The sequence below is a fragment of the Dasypus novemcinctus genome, chromosome 3 (assembly GCF_030445035.2).
Source record: "Dasypus novemcinctus isolate mDasNov1 chromosome 3, mDasNov1.1.hap2, whole genome shotgun sequence".
NCBI classification, from domain to species: Eukaryota; Metazoa; Chordata; class Mammalia; order Cingulata; family Dasypodidae; genus Dasypus; species Dasypus novemcinctus.
Window position 1 is genome coordinate 46,263,795 of NC_080675.1, and position 15,110 is coordinate 46,278,904.

Genomic DNA, 15,110 nt, shown 5'->3' on the forward strand with positions numbered 1-15,110 from the left:
AATGTGCTATTTCCATGCAATGGCATACTACTTGGCCATAAAAAGAAGTACAGTGTGGGTACATACAATAACAGGTGACCCTTGAAGTTACCACGTGAGTGAAATAAGCCAAACACAAAAGGATAAATATTGTATGGTCTCACTGATATGAAGTGATTCATAATATGAAATTCAGAATCAGAAATTAGAATACACATTACCAGGGGCAGGGGTGGGGATGGGGCATAATTAAGGTTTAATTGGTACAGAATTTGTTTGGGGTGATGGAAAAGTTTTAGTAATAGTAGCACAACATTAAATACATTGTGAATACATCACTGAATTTAATCTTGAAAGGTTAAATGATTAATGCTAGATTATAAATATGTTATCAGAATAAAAATACATTTTAAAGAACCTCATAGATAGACAAAATGAAACGAGTGAACCCTAGTGTAAACTATGGACTATATTTAATAATATAATTATAATTATATTGTTCCATCAATTGTAACAAAGTTACCACACTAATGTAAAATGTTTATAATAGAGAAAACTTTGTGTGTAGGGGGGTGGGATATAAAGAACACTGTAATTGCTGCATAATTTTCCTATAAACCTACAAGTGGTCTAATAAAAGAAAAAATTTAAAAAGACCATATCTACAATCATTTATCATCATTTTCAAAGCCAAAAGGAATGCAGTATCAAATTATTTAAACCAATTATATTGATACTAAAAAATTGTTTCTCTCTTCCCCTGCCCCCACTTTAGAGTGAAAGTCTTGACCAGAAGAGTACTGAATTCAATGGCAATTAAAAACAATTTTGCAGATATTTATGGTTTGAATTGTTAAATTTATTTGTAAAATATACTCAATACAAATTGAGTACATGAAACCAACAGAGCTTCCTAAAATGGCTTCCATATGGAATTAATTTTCATACAGTCATTTTAATGTCATAATTATCTTTTCACAGTATAAACTCTGAAAACTCTAGGCCTGTCCAAGGTAGTGGGGGCTTGCTCAAATAAAAAAAATGGAAGTCTTAAATTGTGGCACTTACACTTTTAGACTTTCTTTTTCTGTTAACAAGGCTTTCACTGAGAATTCAACTGTAGTGAGGTGTTCTTGAAACTCTTTAAGGAGGCAATATTGGCTTTCTTTATTTTTCTTCAAGGTAACAAGTGTCTGAAGCAGAGTGTCCAAGTGATGCACTGAATATCTTATGTTATCAAAAACCAAGGCACTTGTTTCTGTTTCATTGAGATATTCAGTTTGTTCCAGTGGTTCAATGGCAGTTTTCTTTGCTTCCAATTGGGTATATAATTTCTTAAAAGAAGTCAAGCAAATCAGATTATTGATCAATAATCAGTAAATTCATTCATCATTCATCCCCTTCCACCTTCCTTCTGGTAATACATTCTATTATATATTTTATAATTTGCACACGGAGAAACTAAGGCCCTGACATTTGAGCAGTTTTCCACTAGAAACATGTTAAAATCTAGGCTAAAACTCACCATTGATCTACCATTTAGTAATAATTAGATTACCCTACAGTGTAAAATATCTGAAGGAACATTTATCTGTGTTTATTATTTATATTCATCACTCCTATTTCCTGTTTTAGACACACATTCACTGTAATATAAATTTAGTTAGAACCATAAGAGTCATTTATAGTTTGATTTTTTTAAAAACAAAGTCATGTATTGGAATTTTAGACTTATTTACCTAGCTATAAGTACATAAATACAAAAACACAGCTATGTAGACTCAGCTGCAAAAACAAACATTGATAATTGGGAAAAAAGAATACATATGACTAAGAAAAGAAATGGTGACATAATGTTGATAATTAGGAAAAAGAAAGTAGATCACTAAGAAAAGGAATGATAACAAGTCAGAATGTCCAAATTTTGTTATTGAATGACTAAGTTTTTAGGAACTTTGTAAAAAGAGAAAGAAGACTAATGTTCACAAAACTCCTCTACTTTTTAAATGGAAAGATTTATACAAGTTACTGATTAGCACATAATTATATAGTTACCAAATTGATCATCGGGCAAAGGTTAAATAAGACTTTTCACTCTGTGCAAGCAAGTTTTTGGTAATTAAAATATATTGTATTGCACTAGATAAATGATGCAATCATGTTGTCAGTGTTTTTCATGTTTCCATACCTCTATCTCCTTTAATTGTTCATTTCTTAACATAATATCTAATTCTAAAGGTTGATTTTGCAGCTCATTGACTTTCTGCTCATCTTCAGTGTTTTTCATGCTTTCTTGAACATCCAGAGAAGGCTGTTTTGACAAAATCATTTCTACAGCTGAATTCTGAAAACATAAAAAAGATCAATTGCTGAATAATCCACCTTCTAAATCAATAATTTTTCCTTTTATTAATGAAAACATTCATGTTTTTTTCTACTTGTTTGCATTAAAGGCTTTTAAAAAGTATATTTGGGTACTACCAAAGACAATTTTTCCATACAATATTTAATAATTATATTGGTATTGCAGGAAATGAAACTCATTTTTTGACAAGACAATACAGGATCTAGCACTGCTCAGTTATATACTGAGGCATAATCTATAGTCCTAAAGAAAGAGAACACAGGTAAGGAAAAAGCAAAAGTTTCAAAGTTTATACTTAGTATTAACTATGATACACAGGGCAGGGAAAAGAATAGTTAATTCAAGGTTATCTTTTAGAAATTAGAAATAATAAATGTACAGATGGAGGAAACACCAAGGTTAAGAGTAAATCCTGGGGGGGGTGGGAGATATATGGGGACATCATGTTTTTTGAATGTAACATTAAAAAAAACAAATAAAGACAAAAAAAAAAAAAAAAGAGTAAATCCTAGAAAGCGGATGTGGCTCAGCTGATAGAGTGTCTGCCTACCATATGGAGGATCTAGGGCTTGATAGCCAGGGCTTCCTGACCTGTGTGGTGAGCTGGCCCACACACAGTGCTGCCGCGTGCAAGGAGTACCATGCCATGCAGGGGTGCCCCACATAGGGGTGCCCCATGCACAAGGAATGTGCCCCGCAAGGAGAGCTGTCCTGCATGAAAACAGCGCAGCCTGCCCAGGAGTGGCACTGCACACACGGAGAGCTGACAGAGCAAGATGACACAACGAAAAAGAGACGCAGATTCCTGGTGCCGCCTGGAAATGCAAGCAGATGCAGAAGAACACAAAGTGAATGGACACAGAGAGCTGACAAGGGGGGAGAGGGGGAAGAGGGGGAAGAGGGGGAGAGAAATAAATAAAATAAAGTAAAATAAGAACATTAAAAAAAAAAAAAAAGAGTAAATCCTGACTTAAATCAATCAGCAGTAAGAAATTCCAACCAGGGTAGGGCAAAACAGGTTACCCATGGAGTTAAGATGATCTTTTCTGAGAGCTGTAAGAAGTTGAGAATCTCTGTAGGACACACAGAGACAGGGTACCTGCTTTTATTTATTCATTCTTTCAGCAAGTATTTGTTGAGCATTTACATGTACAGGCACCTTGCCAGTAATTTTTAAAGATTTCCATTGTTTGTTAAGGTATTCGTTTGGATTTTCAAGTTACTTTATAAATGATAAACTTTTTTTGGCCATTTTACTTTCACGTCAGTAAACTCTTTCAAGATGTCAATCTGTGAATAAAATGTGCCCACATCCCCAAACAAGGTAGAAATTGCTGTCTTAAAAACACTACCTGGATAGTAATATAAGAAGCTACAAATAGGAGAAACCGAATGAGACTATACAGGAATTATCTTTGCAACTTCTCTGTAAATCTAAAACGATTCCAAAATTAAGCATTTACTTAAATTATTTTTAAAAAATCTGTCTGGAGCTTTACCAAGTCTAACTGGTAAGAAAATTATTCAGCTGTCCAATGTTAATGATTTTGAAGCACTCAGTTGGCACTTAGCACAAGTTACTTCTTCAAAAAGGTTACAAATGTCTGAAACAATCAGATTTTGCAATTTTCCTCCAGTACCAACAGTTTATTTGTGTGAACGTTGACTAAAATCCGTATCGAGGGCAGTGGCTCAGGGCAATGATACAGGCAGGTGGTGAGAGGTAATAGAATACTGTGCCGCCCACAGGCTTTAGCAGCCAGTAGGTGCTTGTCTGTCTTTGAACCACACACGTATGAAGTGAACAAGTACCTGCCTTTTTATCCAATGGTTACTAAGAAAACAAGAGGCCTCTTTCTTAGAGTACCCTCCACAAATCCATCCATGGACCAAGAAAGCCTTGGTGCTATATTCTAGGGCAGGCTGTGTTTATCATGAATCACCTACTAAGAGAATTCAGAGCCCTCGGTCTGCCTTACCTGATGAACCAGGGACCTGACTATACTGTTTAAAAAGGGAACACTAGCAGTATTTGCCATGGCTACCTTTAGTGGCCAGAGAAAATATTCTCAAAAACATGAAGCCATTCCAAAGCACCATTTGTTTACCAACCCCAAAGGTCATGTTTCTACTTTGGCAGAAAATCCAACAGAATCTCTCAAACGAACATTTCAAATTTAAAAGGTAACATTCCTTTGCACTTGCCAGACAGGTTAGAACACTTCAATTCAAGGACCTGATTGGCTGCTAGAAAGATTCTTTAAATGACCAGTCCTCCTTTGCTTATCACCATTTGCTATATTTTATTTTGATTTTCCAAGCTCATTTAAAACATTTTATTTTAAATTATGAAATATTTCAAACATACTTGAAAGAACAAAAATTATGTTACTCATTACCCATAACATAGATTTAAGTGATATAATTTTCTATATCAAAAAGTATATATATAAAGTTCCCCACCCCATCTTTTTTCACTTCTTTCTCCCCAGCATTAACCACTATTCTGAAGTCAATACATACACGTTTTTACACTTTTATTATGTATAGAAATATTCATATATTATTGTATTCTATGTCTTAAATTCTTATAAACTGGGATCACGTATGCATCATTCTATAACTTGTTTTTTCCAGGCATCAGTTTGTTTGGAAGTTATCCATTTTGACAGATATAAATCTACTACAGGCATTTTAATTCTCTATACTATTCCACTGACCATTGATTTATCCATTTATTTATCCATTGATCTACTATGGACAATAAAAATTGGTTTTAACTTTTCCTTTATAGATAATTCTGTCATAAATATCCTTGAAAATCCTTCTTGCACACATACTGCACACTTCTTGCACAAACTGAAATTATTGATTGTACAGTATGCTCCTTTTAATTCTCAATGGATAGTTACCAATTTGTTCTCCAAAGTGAATTACATATTATACTCACACCAGCATGGTAAAAGACTTTGCATTTTCCCCAATCCTCCCTGATATTTGGTATTAAGAGACTTAATTTCTTCTAATATAATGGGTGTGAACTTTATATTGTAATTGTTTTAATGGTCTTTTACTACTAGTAAGGCTGCATTTTTCTTCATGTTCTTAATGGCATATGAGTACTGAATACTGACTCTGCAATCCCATTGTCCATTTTTTAAATTGGGTTGTTTGTAATATTTTGTGTTTTTCTCCCATGCTGGATACTAATCTTCTAACAGTTTTATACATTTCAATTATTTTCCAGTAGATTGTCTTTAAGCTTTCTATTTGGTGGCTTCTGTTGAACAAGAGCATACTGTTTTAATGTAGTCATATTTATCAATCTTTTCCTATTTTGACTTGTGCTTTTAAGAAAGTCTTCTACAGCTTGAGATCACAAAAATATTCTTTTATATTTTCTTACAGAGGTTTAAAATTTCTCTCTTCACATTTAGATTTTTCTGTAATTTATTTTTCTGTTTGTTTTGAGATAGGTAAAATTCAGTCTCTGACTGAAAATGTATTCTTGAAAGATAGCTTAGCTGGATTTCAAAGACTGTTGACAATGATTTTTTTCCTAGCCCTTTAAAAACATTATTATATTGCTTTTTGGCTTTTAGTGTTAAGAATCTGTTGTCAACATAATTGCCATTCTATGGGAAATTGGTATTTTTTTCTCGTTGTCTTTGAGATTCTTCTTTATGGCCTTGGCATTTACTTTTTTTTTTTTTTGAGGTCCCAGTGAACCTGGGAACTTGTATGTGGAAGCCGGCACTCAACCACTGAGTCACATCTGCTCCCCTAAATTGTTTTTTTCTTTTTCTTTCTTTTTTTTTTTTAGGTGGTACCAGGAACTGAACCTCCCATGTGGGAAGAAGCCACTCAATTGCTTGAGCCACATCTGCTCCTGCTCCCCAGCATTTTACTTTTTAATCACAATGTATTTAGGTAAAATTTTATTTATATTTCTCCTATTCAAGACTCCATACTTCATGAAACAGAACATATTTTTCCTCAATTCTGGAAAATTCCCAGTCTTGTCTTTCCTCCATTCTCTCTATCCTTTCCTCCTAGAACTGTTATCAAAATTGTATTAGACCATCTCAGTATAGCCCCCAGGTCTCTTAAAATCTCTTTCCTAGTTCCACCTCTTTATAGGTGAATTCTGGGTAATTTTATCAATCATATTTTCTAGCAAACGAATTCTCTTCAAGCTCTGTCAAATTTGCTGTTCAAACTTGCTTCAGGGATTTTAATTTAAATGTCTGTATTTTTATTTACTGAAGCTATATATAGTTCTTTTTCAAATCTTCTCGTTTCTGAAAGCATTTTATTTTTTCTTTACAATTTCAGTTCTTTATTTTATATCATTAACCATATTAAACATGTTATTGTATAATCTTTTGCAGACTGTTGCATTATCTCAGTTTCTTAGGGTATTATCTCTTCTCATTTGTTGTGATGATGATTCTTCCTCATAGAAGAGTATTCCTTTGTATATTTTATAATTTTTTCCTAACTCTAGCTTTTTCTCCCTTGCAGGAAACTCTTTGACCTGAATAGTAGAAGGAATCTCTTTGTATGGATTTGTGATTGCTTCTCCCAGGTACCCAAGGATGTAAATAGATAAGAGATTTTCATGTTACTTTCTTGGCATGAATTGCTCAATAATGCAAGCGATGTAGATATGAACTCTAAACAGCTGGTTTAGATTTCTTACTTCTCATGGGAGACTTTTTCTCCCAATCTGCAGTTAGAAAAAGAAACTTTCTAGTCCTTTCTCTGAGTTGCAGATTTTCCAGTCCACCTTCCCCAAGGATGCAAGCTTTGTAAGGGCCCATGTATATTCTAGAGTTTCCATTACAATGCAGTGCCTCTCATGAGCTTTATCTCTTGCCCTTACAAATTTTAAACCTCTGGATATCTTATTCTTCCCCTTCCTTACTGATGATTGGCTTACATTGCCAAATATGTTTACTTATTAAAAATGCTAATTTTTTTTAAACCACATATCTTTGCTTAGACTTTTTCTCCTATTTGGCAAATATTAGGAGGTGGGAGGAAGAATATCCTCAGCTTTCCTTAAGGGCAGGACCATGACTTATTCAACTTTATTCCTCTTAATTCAAGAACTAAATGTCTTTAAATAATTGAGCTTAAGGTAACATGCCAACTGCAGGATGGTGTATGGTACAAGCTCTAGAGGATATATTTCTCTCTTTTCTGAAGTCTTCCAATATTGAGCAGCGAAAAGCAATTCTGAACACAAGCATATATCACCATTAAAGATAAAACAGAAAGGCAGATAACATAGTCTCAGAGGCTACCTATTTCTCTTAGCATAATGTCTTAAATATTCACATGACTCATCTGGCCACACTTGCTTCTGAGTCCTCATTTCTATCACTTGCCTCTCCCCTCCGCCCTCTACACTCTGACCACAGTGGCCTTATTTCAGTATCTGAAACTCCCCTGCTCTCTTCCACCACAAGAGGAAATTCTATTTTCTCTGTCAAGAATGTGCCCATGTCCAGCCCTGAGCTCAGTTAACTCCTACTGATCCTTCCAGTCTCAATGCAAATGTTGCTTCCTTAGAGAAGCTCTCTCTGACCCTACAGTCCAGGTAAGATTCCTTTACTGTAGGATACCAGAACTGTGCTCCTTCCTGTAGTTCCTGTAATGAATCACTCATTGGTATAATTAGTTGACTGATGCCTGACTTCCCCTCTAGACTAGAAACTCTATGAGAACAGAGATCATGTCTACTTTTGCTCACCACTGAATCCTCATTGCCTATTGCAGAGGATAAAATACATTCTTAGTGAATGGATAAACAAATGACTTCATATAAGAGAAAAAGTTGGAGAATTTTATACAGTCTTCTATTGTCAAGATCAATAATTTGTGGGTTTTGAAGTGAAACAGAAATAAGTCGATGAGTCAATAATCTATCAGTTGTTGATGAGATATATGTGAGACATAATGGGGATAGGCTTGGGGAGGGGTAAAAAGAGCAAAGAAAGTGTGAAAGAAATACTGCAATGTATGATAAGGCACTAACAAGAATTTAGTCAAGGGTCCATGAGGTTAGATAGCAAATGAACACATTAAAGGCTCAGCAAAGTTACATAGTAAGGAAAACCTATTTAATTTCATTTAATTCCACATTTCTAAAATATATTTGGACCTCAATTAACAGCTCATGTAATAAATATGGAAAAGTCATTGGGTAAAGCATTGAGCATGAGACGGTGTAGAGGATGCCTGGATTCTAGTCCCAGTCCTACTGTAATGTGAACTTGCCTGATTAACATCTCTGGGATTCAGATTCCTTTAGGCTAGAAAATTTTTAAGGTCTCTTTCAGCCTTAGATTTAGGAATTTGGAGCATGTACTCAAATGCACATTGCTCAGTGATGTCCATCGTCAAGTCACTTACCTTGTAAAGGAATAAATTTGGAGCCATGATAAATATCTCTAGACTAAGAAGTAAGATTTGTGTGCTAGCCAGAAAGCACAAAATAGTTAATTCTAAGAGGTGACACAATGGCCCAACTACATTTTCCCTTATATATATATTTTTTTTTTTCACTGATTTACCAGGACAAACAATACCAGAATAGTCATTATTTACCCCAAGATCTAAATTTTTTTCTCCAGTAAGTGGTTTTCCTTCTTGTTCTAGTACTGACTACATGCTCTTTTCCTGGTTGCTCATCCACAGCAGGAAACCTGGCACATTTTGTCTCTATGTCTGATTATTTATTTACCTATCAGGATTTATCTATGGATGCCTTCTCAAACGCTGAAATTATAAATGCTCAGAAAATGTTGAAAAGAACAAGAAACTATTCAAATACAATTATACTCAATGACAAGGAAAATAAAGAAGTAATTACAGACAAAAAGGTTTTTTCAAACCAATTATGTTACATAGGGAAGGATGGAGCAAGAAAGATGAAGCAATACTAGTTAAACTGTAATGTTGCTTTATACAGCTTTTAGAAAAATAATACATTAGGAATGCATTTGTTTCCCTATTTTTCCTCTTTATCATATTTCCTAAACAAATACCACACAATGGGTTAGCTTAAACAATGGGAATTAATTGCCTTATAGTTTTGAGGCTAGGAGAGACAAGACCAGGAGTTGGGACTTGGACACACCTTTTGCGGGGAACATGACTCAACCCCCAACAGGCACCTAAAATCTGAAGACACTGTCCATCCTCACTTTTTACCATATCCCACTTGGTTACTTTACTTAACCTATGTAGGAAGGAGAAGATGGAAGGGACTTCTGCCTATTCATACTTAAAAACTCTTAGAAATTCACATCTATAAAAATACCCAGGATGATACCGGGTCATAAGCACCCATGCCCTTCAGACTGCATTTGCAATTCCTTTTGCCTATAGATCTGCCTTAACATTTCCAATATTACAGTAAAAAAGCTCAGGCAAAGGTCCAGATCTAAAATATCTCCTAAATTTCCTCTAAAATGAAATTTTCAACAATGGACTTAAATACATGCATGGGATAATGGCAATATTTGGAGAGAACAATCACACTTTCAAAAGAACTCTGAGATAAAACGAACATTTTTAAAGAAAGAAGCAAAAAAATTTTTTTTCTTAATTTCCTAAAAATTCTTCTGGAGACAGTCTTAAATAATCTGATCAAATCCTCTCCAGATTCCAAGAAGGCCTGTGAAATATTAATTAGATATTTAATTAGTGCTAGATTTTAAGTTGTCACAACTCTTTCCCCACATTCTAACAGAATGACTGGTATAAAATAAATGTTTGTTAATTAATTAAGTGCTTATCTTCACTATCACAATAGCTTTAAATGTTTTTCTTAAAGATTTATTTATTTATTTCTCTCCCCTTCCCCTCCCCCAACCCCGGCTGCCTGATTTCTGTGTCTATTTGCCGCGTCTTCTTTGTCTGCTTCTGTTGCTGTCAGTGGCACGGAATCTGTGCTTCTTTTTGTTGCATCATCTTGTTGTGCCAGCTCTCTGTGTGTGCGGCACCATTCCTGGGCAGGCTGCACTTTCTTTCGTGCTGGGCGGCTCTCCTTACGGGGCGCACTCCTTGCACGTGGGGCTCCCCTATGCGGGGGACACCCCTGCATGGCAGGGCACTCCTTGCACACATCAGCACTGTGCATGGGCCAGCTCTACACTGGTCAAGGAGGCCCGGGGTTTGAACCGCGGACCTCCCACCTGGTAGACGGACGCCCTAACCACTGGGACAAGTCCGCAGGTTTATAATTCTGCAAATAGTGCTTCTATGTTCTTTATGTATTAATTATAATAGGTCTTGTGCTTAAGTAATTTACACTGGCTTATGGCATTTGTCACATACTTGTAGCTTATTTGCATGTATATGTATATGATCTCTTTTGCTAGTTGTTGTTCAACTTTAAAATGACTCTTCACCTTATACAGTTTAAGGTGATACAGAATAAAGTATATGTGGTCAATACTTAGAGTAGAGGAAATAAGAAGCAGATTCAGAAAAATATCCATATGACAAAAGAGTAGAAATATAAAAATGCTGCTAAAGAATTAAAACTAGCTTTCTGTAATCCAGACTTGTGAAAATTATTTGAAGACTTAAGGCCCTCTATCAGCTCTGAAAAAAAAATCACATTAATGAAGTATCATAAATTATCAATAACCCTTATCTTCAAGATTAAGTAAAATCTTGATGAATTTTAAAACTTTTTATTATTGGGGTCTTTATATAATTTTCAATATACTCTACTGAATTTTTGGGACTTGCAGTAGAAATGGATCTGAGAAGTCAATTTAAAAGTTGTCAGGTACCTCCCTTAGCCATGAATGTCATGCAGTAGACGGTGCTCCTCTAACGACCTATCTCATAGAAAACACTCAGGTATTTTCCTCTTTTACTTATCTCTTGCTCTTTAAACATGAAAGAAAGTTTCTTTTACACAAAGAACTCCAGAGTCTCGCCCAGTGAATTCTCAATTGTTTGAGACATATTTTCTTAGCAAAAGCTAACACTGGGATTTATAAGAAGATTTTTCTCATGGCCAGAAGGATGTTTCCTTAGAATTTAAACTTGTCATACATACTATGTATGTATGGGTCCTAACTGGGCCCTTTAATTCTCCATGTATTTCTGTTCCAGGAAGACAAGAGAAGCTCATGTTGTCTCTCTCTCGCTCTCTCTTCCCATATAACCCACTCCCCACCCCGCCACCACATCACTTTTGTAAATTATATTTTTTTGAAGATATATACATCACATAAAAAATGTTACATTAAAAAATACAAGAGGCATGTTGTCTTGATTCCTCTTGATTCTGCATTCCGTCATAAGCCGGTGAGAACTCACTCTTGAGTGGGCTAACCCTGCTGCTGTCCCACTGGGCCCTGGACCCGGAGAGGTTTCCTGCCAGGGAGACTCTTTTTCAAATATCCTTTACTGGATGGCTCTTTGTGCTTTTTCCATTTCAATTTCTAACCTCTTTAGGAAGCACTTTAAGACCTGCAGCAAAATGTACCTAAATGGTTGTTTAGAATGAAAACAAAACAAAAACAAAAGCAACCAACACCATTCTTTCTTCTACCCAGGGAGAGTTAGGAGACTGAACGTTGATATTCTCACTCGATGATCTGATAGCCTTTAAAGATATATTTGCAGTAGAGGGTTAATAGCAGAAGAAAAAGGGGGGGGGGGGGGGGAACACCACAAAATCTATCCTTTCAAACAGTCTCTGATTTCATTAGAAAATCAATCAAAAGAAAATATGACTTCTGGATTTTTTTCTGAGAAAATGGGTAAAGCACATTTTCTTTTCTTCTGCCATTTCTAATTTGCCTTTGTGCTCTTGACCCAGGAAGCTGTATCTGATTACATAGAAAGAACAGTACACCTAAATTGATGAGTGACATTTTAACAGAATGAACAGTAATATTTCACCACTGAAATCCTGGACAGTTTTTTAATGGCTCTTTTTACAAGTGGGCTTTATAAATAGCGAGCACATTGAGGATTTAATTATGAAATCAGAATGCCTGATGCACAGCCCTCTTTTCAGAGCCCAATACCTCTTCATTCTCAAACTCAGTGTCTTAGAGAATATAATCATAAGTACTTACCTTGTTTATTTCCCAGGATTCCTCCAACTTTTCCACTGCAGCTGAATTCTGAGTAGACTCCTGCACACCAGAGGTGACCTGCTTCTCTCTGTCTGGCAGAGTAAACTTTTCTTTCTTTTCTGTTGAGTAGTTTGATTTGAGAATGCCACTGAGACAATTTTCTGTCTCCTGCTTAGCAGATTTAAGTTTGTTTTCCAGATCTTTCTGTTTACAGTCAAGTGATTTTATATCATCCTTAATAATCTTCTGTCCAGCTGAAGATGTATTTTGCTTGATGGATTCAGCTAACGCTAAAATCTTCTCTAATGCACCATCTTGTAAATGTAGTCTATTCTCTAGTTCCTAAGAGTGGAGAAAAAAGTATCTCCATTCAATTGGCGTAAGAGTTAATTGACTTCTATATATCACAAAGTATTCTGCTTTGCTAGCAAACTTATTAACAAACATATTAACTCATATTGAAAAGAGAAACTTCAGGATAAATTTAAATGAATGTTGCATCCTATATGAAGTTCTTAAACCAATTTGTTAAGAGATTAGAAGCTGCAGAAAATTTCTACAGCCATGTTATTGGAACATAGAAGGCATTCAACAGATATTTGTTGAATATATATTTTGTTCAAGAGGCAGCCTTTTCACACAATTGAAACACTAAGGAAGTGCCTACTGCATATAAAGCTTTGAAAAGACTAAATGAATCATTCTAGATTGAATCTACCATCGATATTTAAAATTCAGAGCAAAGGTTTGTGGGTGATGAAATCAATCTACTGTAATATCTTAAATTATGTAGAAACTTGGTCAACGTTTACTGAATGTACGAATGAATGAGGCCAATTTGAGAGCTCTGGATTCAAAAGGAATTTGAGGTACCATATTAGCTATCGATGTTACTATTGAAATATAATAAGCCTTAAAGTTACCAGGTGAAGTATGTAGGTTTTATTAGTCATTACTGTAATTGAACCACAGAATAAATATTCATTCATTCATTTATTCATTCAACCATCAACTACTATACTTGGTTCTGAAGTTAAAGAATATTTTCCCTTCAAGTCCCCACAGTCCAGTGGGAGAGATACAGAAGTAAACAATCATAAGAGACATTTGCTAGGAAATATGCACAGATTACAGTCTAAAGGGAAGGGACAAAACCCAACATCAGCACAGTGAAGGCTTTTCAGGAAGACCTTCTAGATAAACTGCGTCTTGAAGGACAAAACAGAAGTTAGCCAAGCGATCAAAAGGCAGGAGGGCAAAGCATTACAGAAAAAAAATTGACAAAAGGTAAAGAGGCAAAGGTACCTATGGGACATTTTAGGAATCTGCCAGTTAGATTTAGTATGGCCAGGGCTTGGGAGGAGGGGAAGATGTGGTAGGAGGTGCAACTGGGGAGGTGGGCTGCATCTACTCAGAGGGGCCTTGTAGGACAAGCCAAGGACTTTGAGTATTACTGTGAAACCAAAGGTTGTGGGGTGGGGTAGAGTGGAGTGGGGAAGGTCATTGAAATATTTTAAGATGGAAGAAGGGAATTTCAGGAGTAACGATGTGATCAGAATTGTATTTTAGAAAGATCCTGGGCCAGTCGTGGGGAAGATACATCAGAGAAGATAACACTGCAGGCAGGGACCCTTTGGGAAGTCTAATGGGGGGACCATGAGATAAGGTGGGGACAAGTTACAGAGATATTTGAGAGGTGAAAGAGACTGCACTTGGTGCTGACTAGATTGGGGTGTCCAGGAAAGGGGGTCCAGAAAAGGTTATCCAGGTTCTTGTCTTAGAAGCCTGGAGAGATGCTGGAGATAGTCACTGAGCCAAAAAATACAGGAGATTAAGTGGGCTCATTGGTGGGGCACTGAGGGACGAAGGGAAAGGAGATGGTGCATTAGTTTACAACATGCTGGACTGTGACTAAGCATGAGATATTTAAGTGGAGATGTCTAGGTGGGAGTTAGAAAAAGCACTCACCAGAAAGCATTAGAAGACCTAAGTCATAGCCTGGGCTCTGGTATTTAACCTGTGACCTTGCAAGTCCCTCGCCTCTTAGGAAGTGAAATTACCATTTACATAAATTTCTCAAAAAGAGTCTGAACTCCCCAGTGTCGGGCTCATGTCATACTTCCTCAGTATCCATGGTACCCATACAGTGCTGTGTACGTGATGAGCTCTCAACATTTGCCAAAATATCACCACTAAAAAAGGAGGCAGTCATGCCTTAATTCCCTCTATATTTGTCAAATTATCACCCCATGTCAGGTCATTCTAGAGGGGAAGTCTTACTTGATTCCCAGATCCCTAAAAGGAAAAGATGAAAACTCTCCAAGCTCTTGCCAGCAGTGCTGAGCCATGAGACACGGGCCATGAAATCGTCAGGTAACTATGAAAGCAGCAGCTGAGAAAAGGCTTTGCTTTGCTTTCACGTAGAGGATACCACTCTGGCCTGTTTACGTTGACTGTGCAAACAGTAAGAATCCAAGGAATGTGTTTTGAGGATGTGGATAGCGGGCTGTAATTCTCACTGTATAAAGGTATTGTGGGAGTGAGGGAGAAAATCCTGAGAGCCCTATACATGGATAGAGCTTTAAGTCCATGAGTGCGAAAATTAGTAAGGTAAAAATTTGCACAGTCCCCATTCACCCATGATGAAAAAT

The 15,110-nt window shown here is 36.1% G+C and overlaps 1 protein-coding gene across 6 annotated transcripts in view; it reads right to left on the bottom strand.

Moving 5' to 3' along the window:
- The window catches only part of SYNE2 (spectrin repeat containing nuclear envelope protein 2), a 400,819-nt gene that overhangs the window by 167,966 nt on the left and 217,743 nt on the right, over positions 1-15,110 (bottom strand). For all 6 annotated transcript variants that reach the window (XM_058293295.2, XM_071213892.1, XM_058293293.2 and 3 more), the window contains 3 exons: positions 12,460-12,801; positions 2,168-2,323; positions 1,048-1,313 (listed from right to left, as the gene is read on the bottom strand). In XM_058293295.2, the coding sequence (XP_058149278.1) occupies positions 1,048-1,313; positions 2,168-2,323; positions 12,460-12,801 (764 nt within the window). The remainder of the gene's footprint in view (positions 1-1,047; positions 1,314-2,167; positions 2,324-12,459; positions 12,802-15,110) is intronic.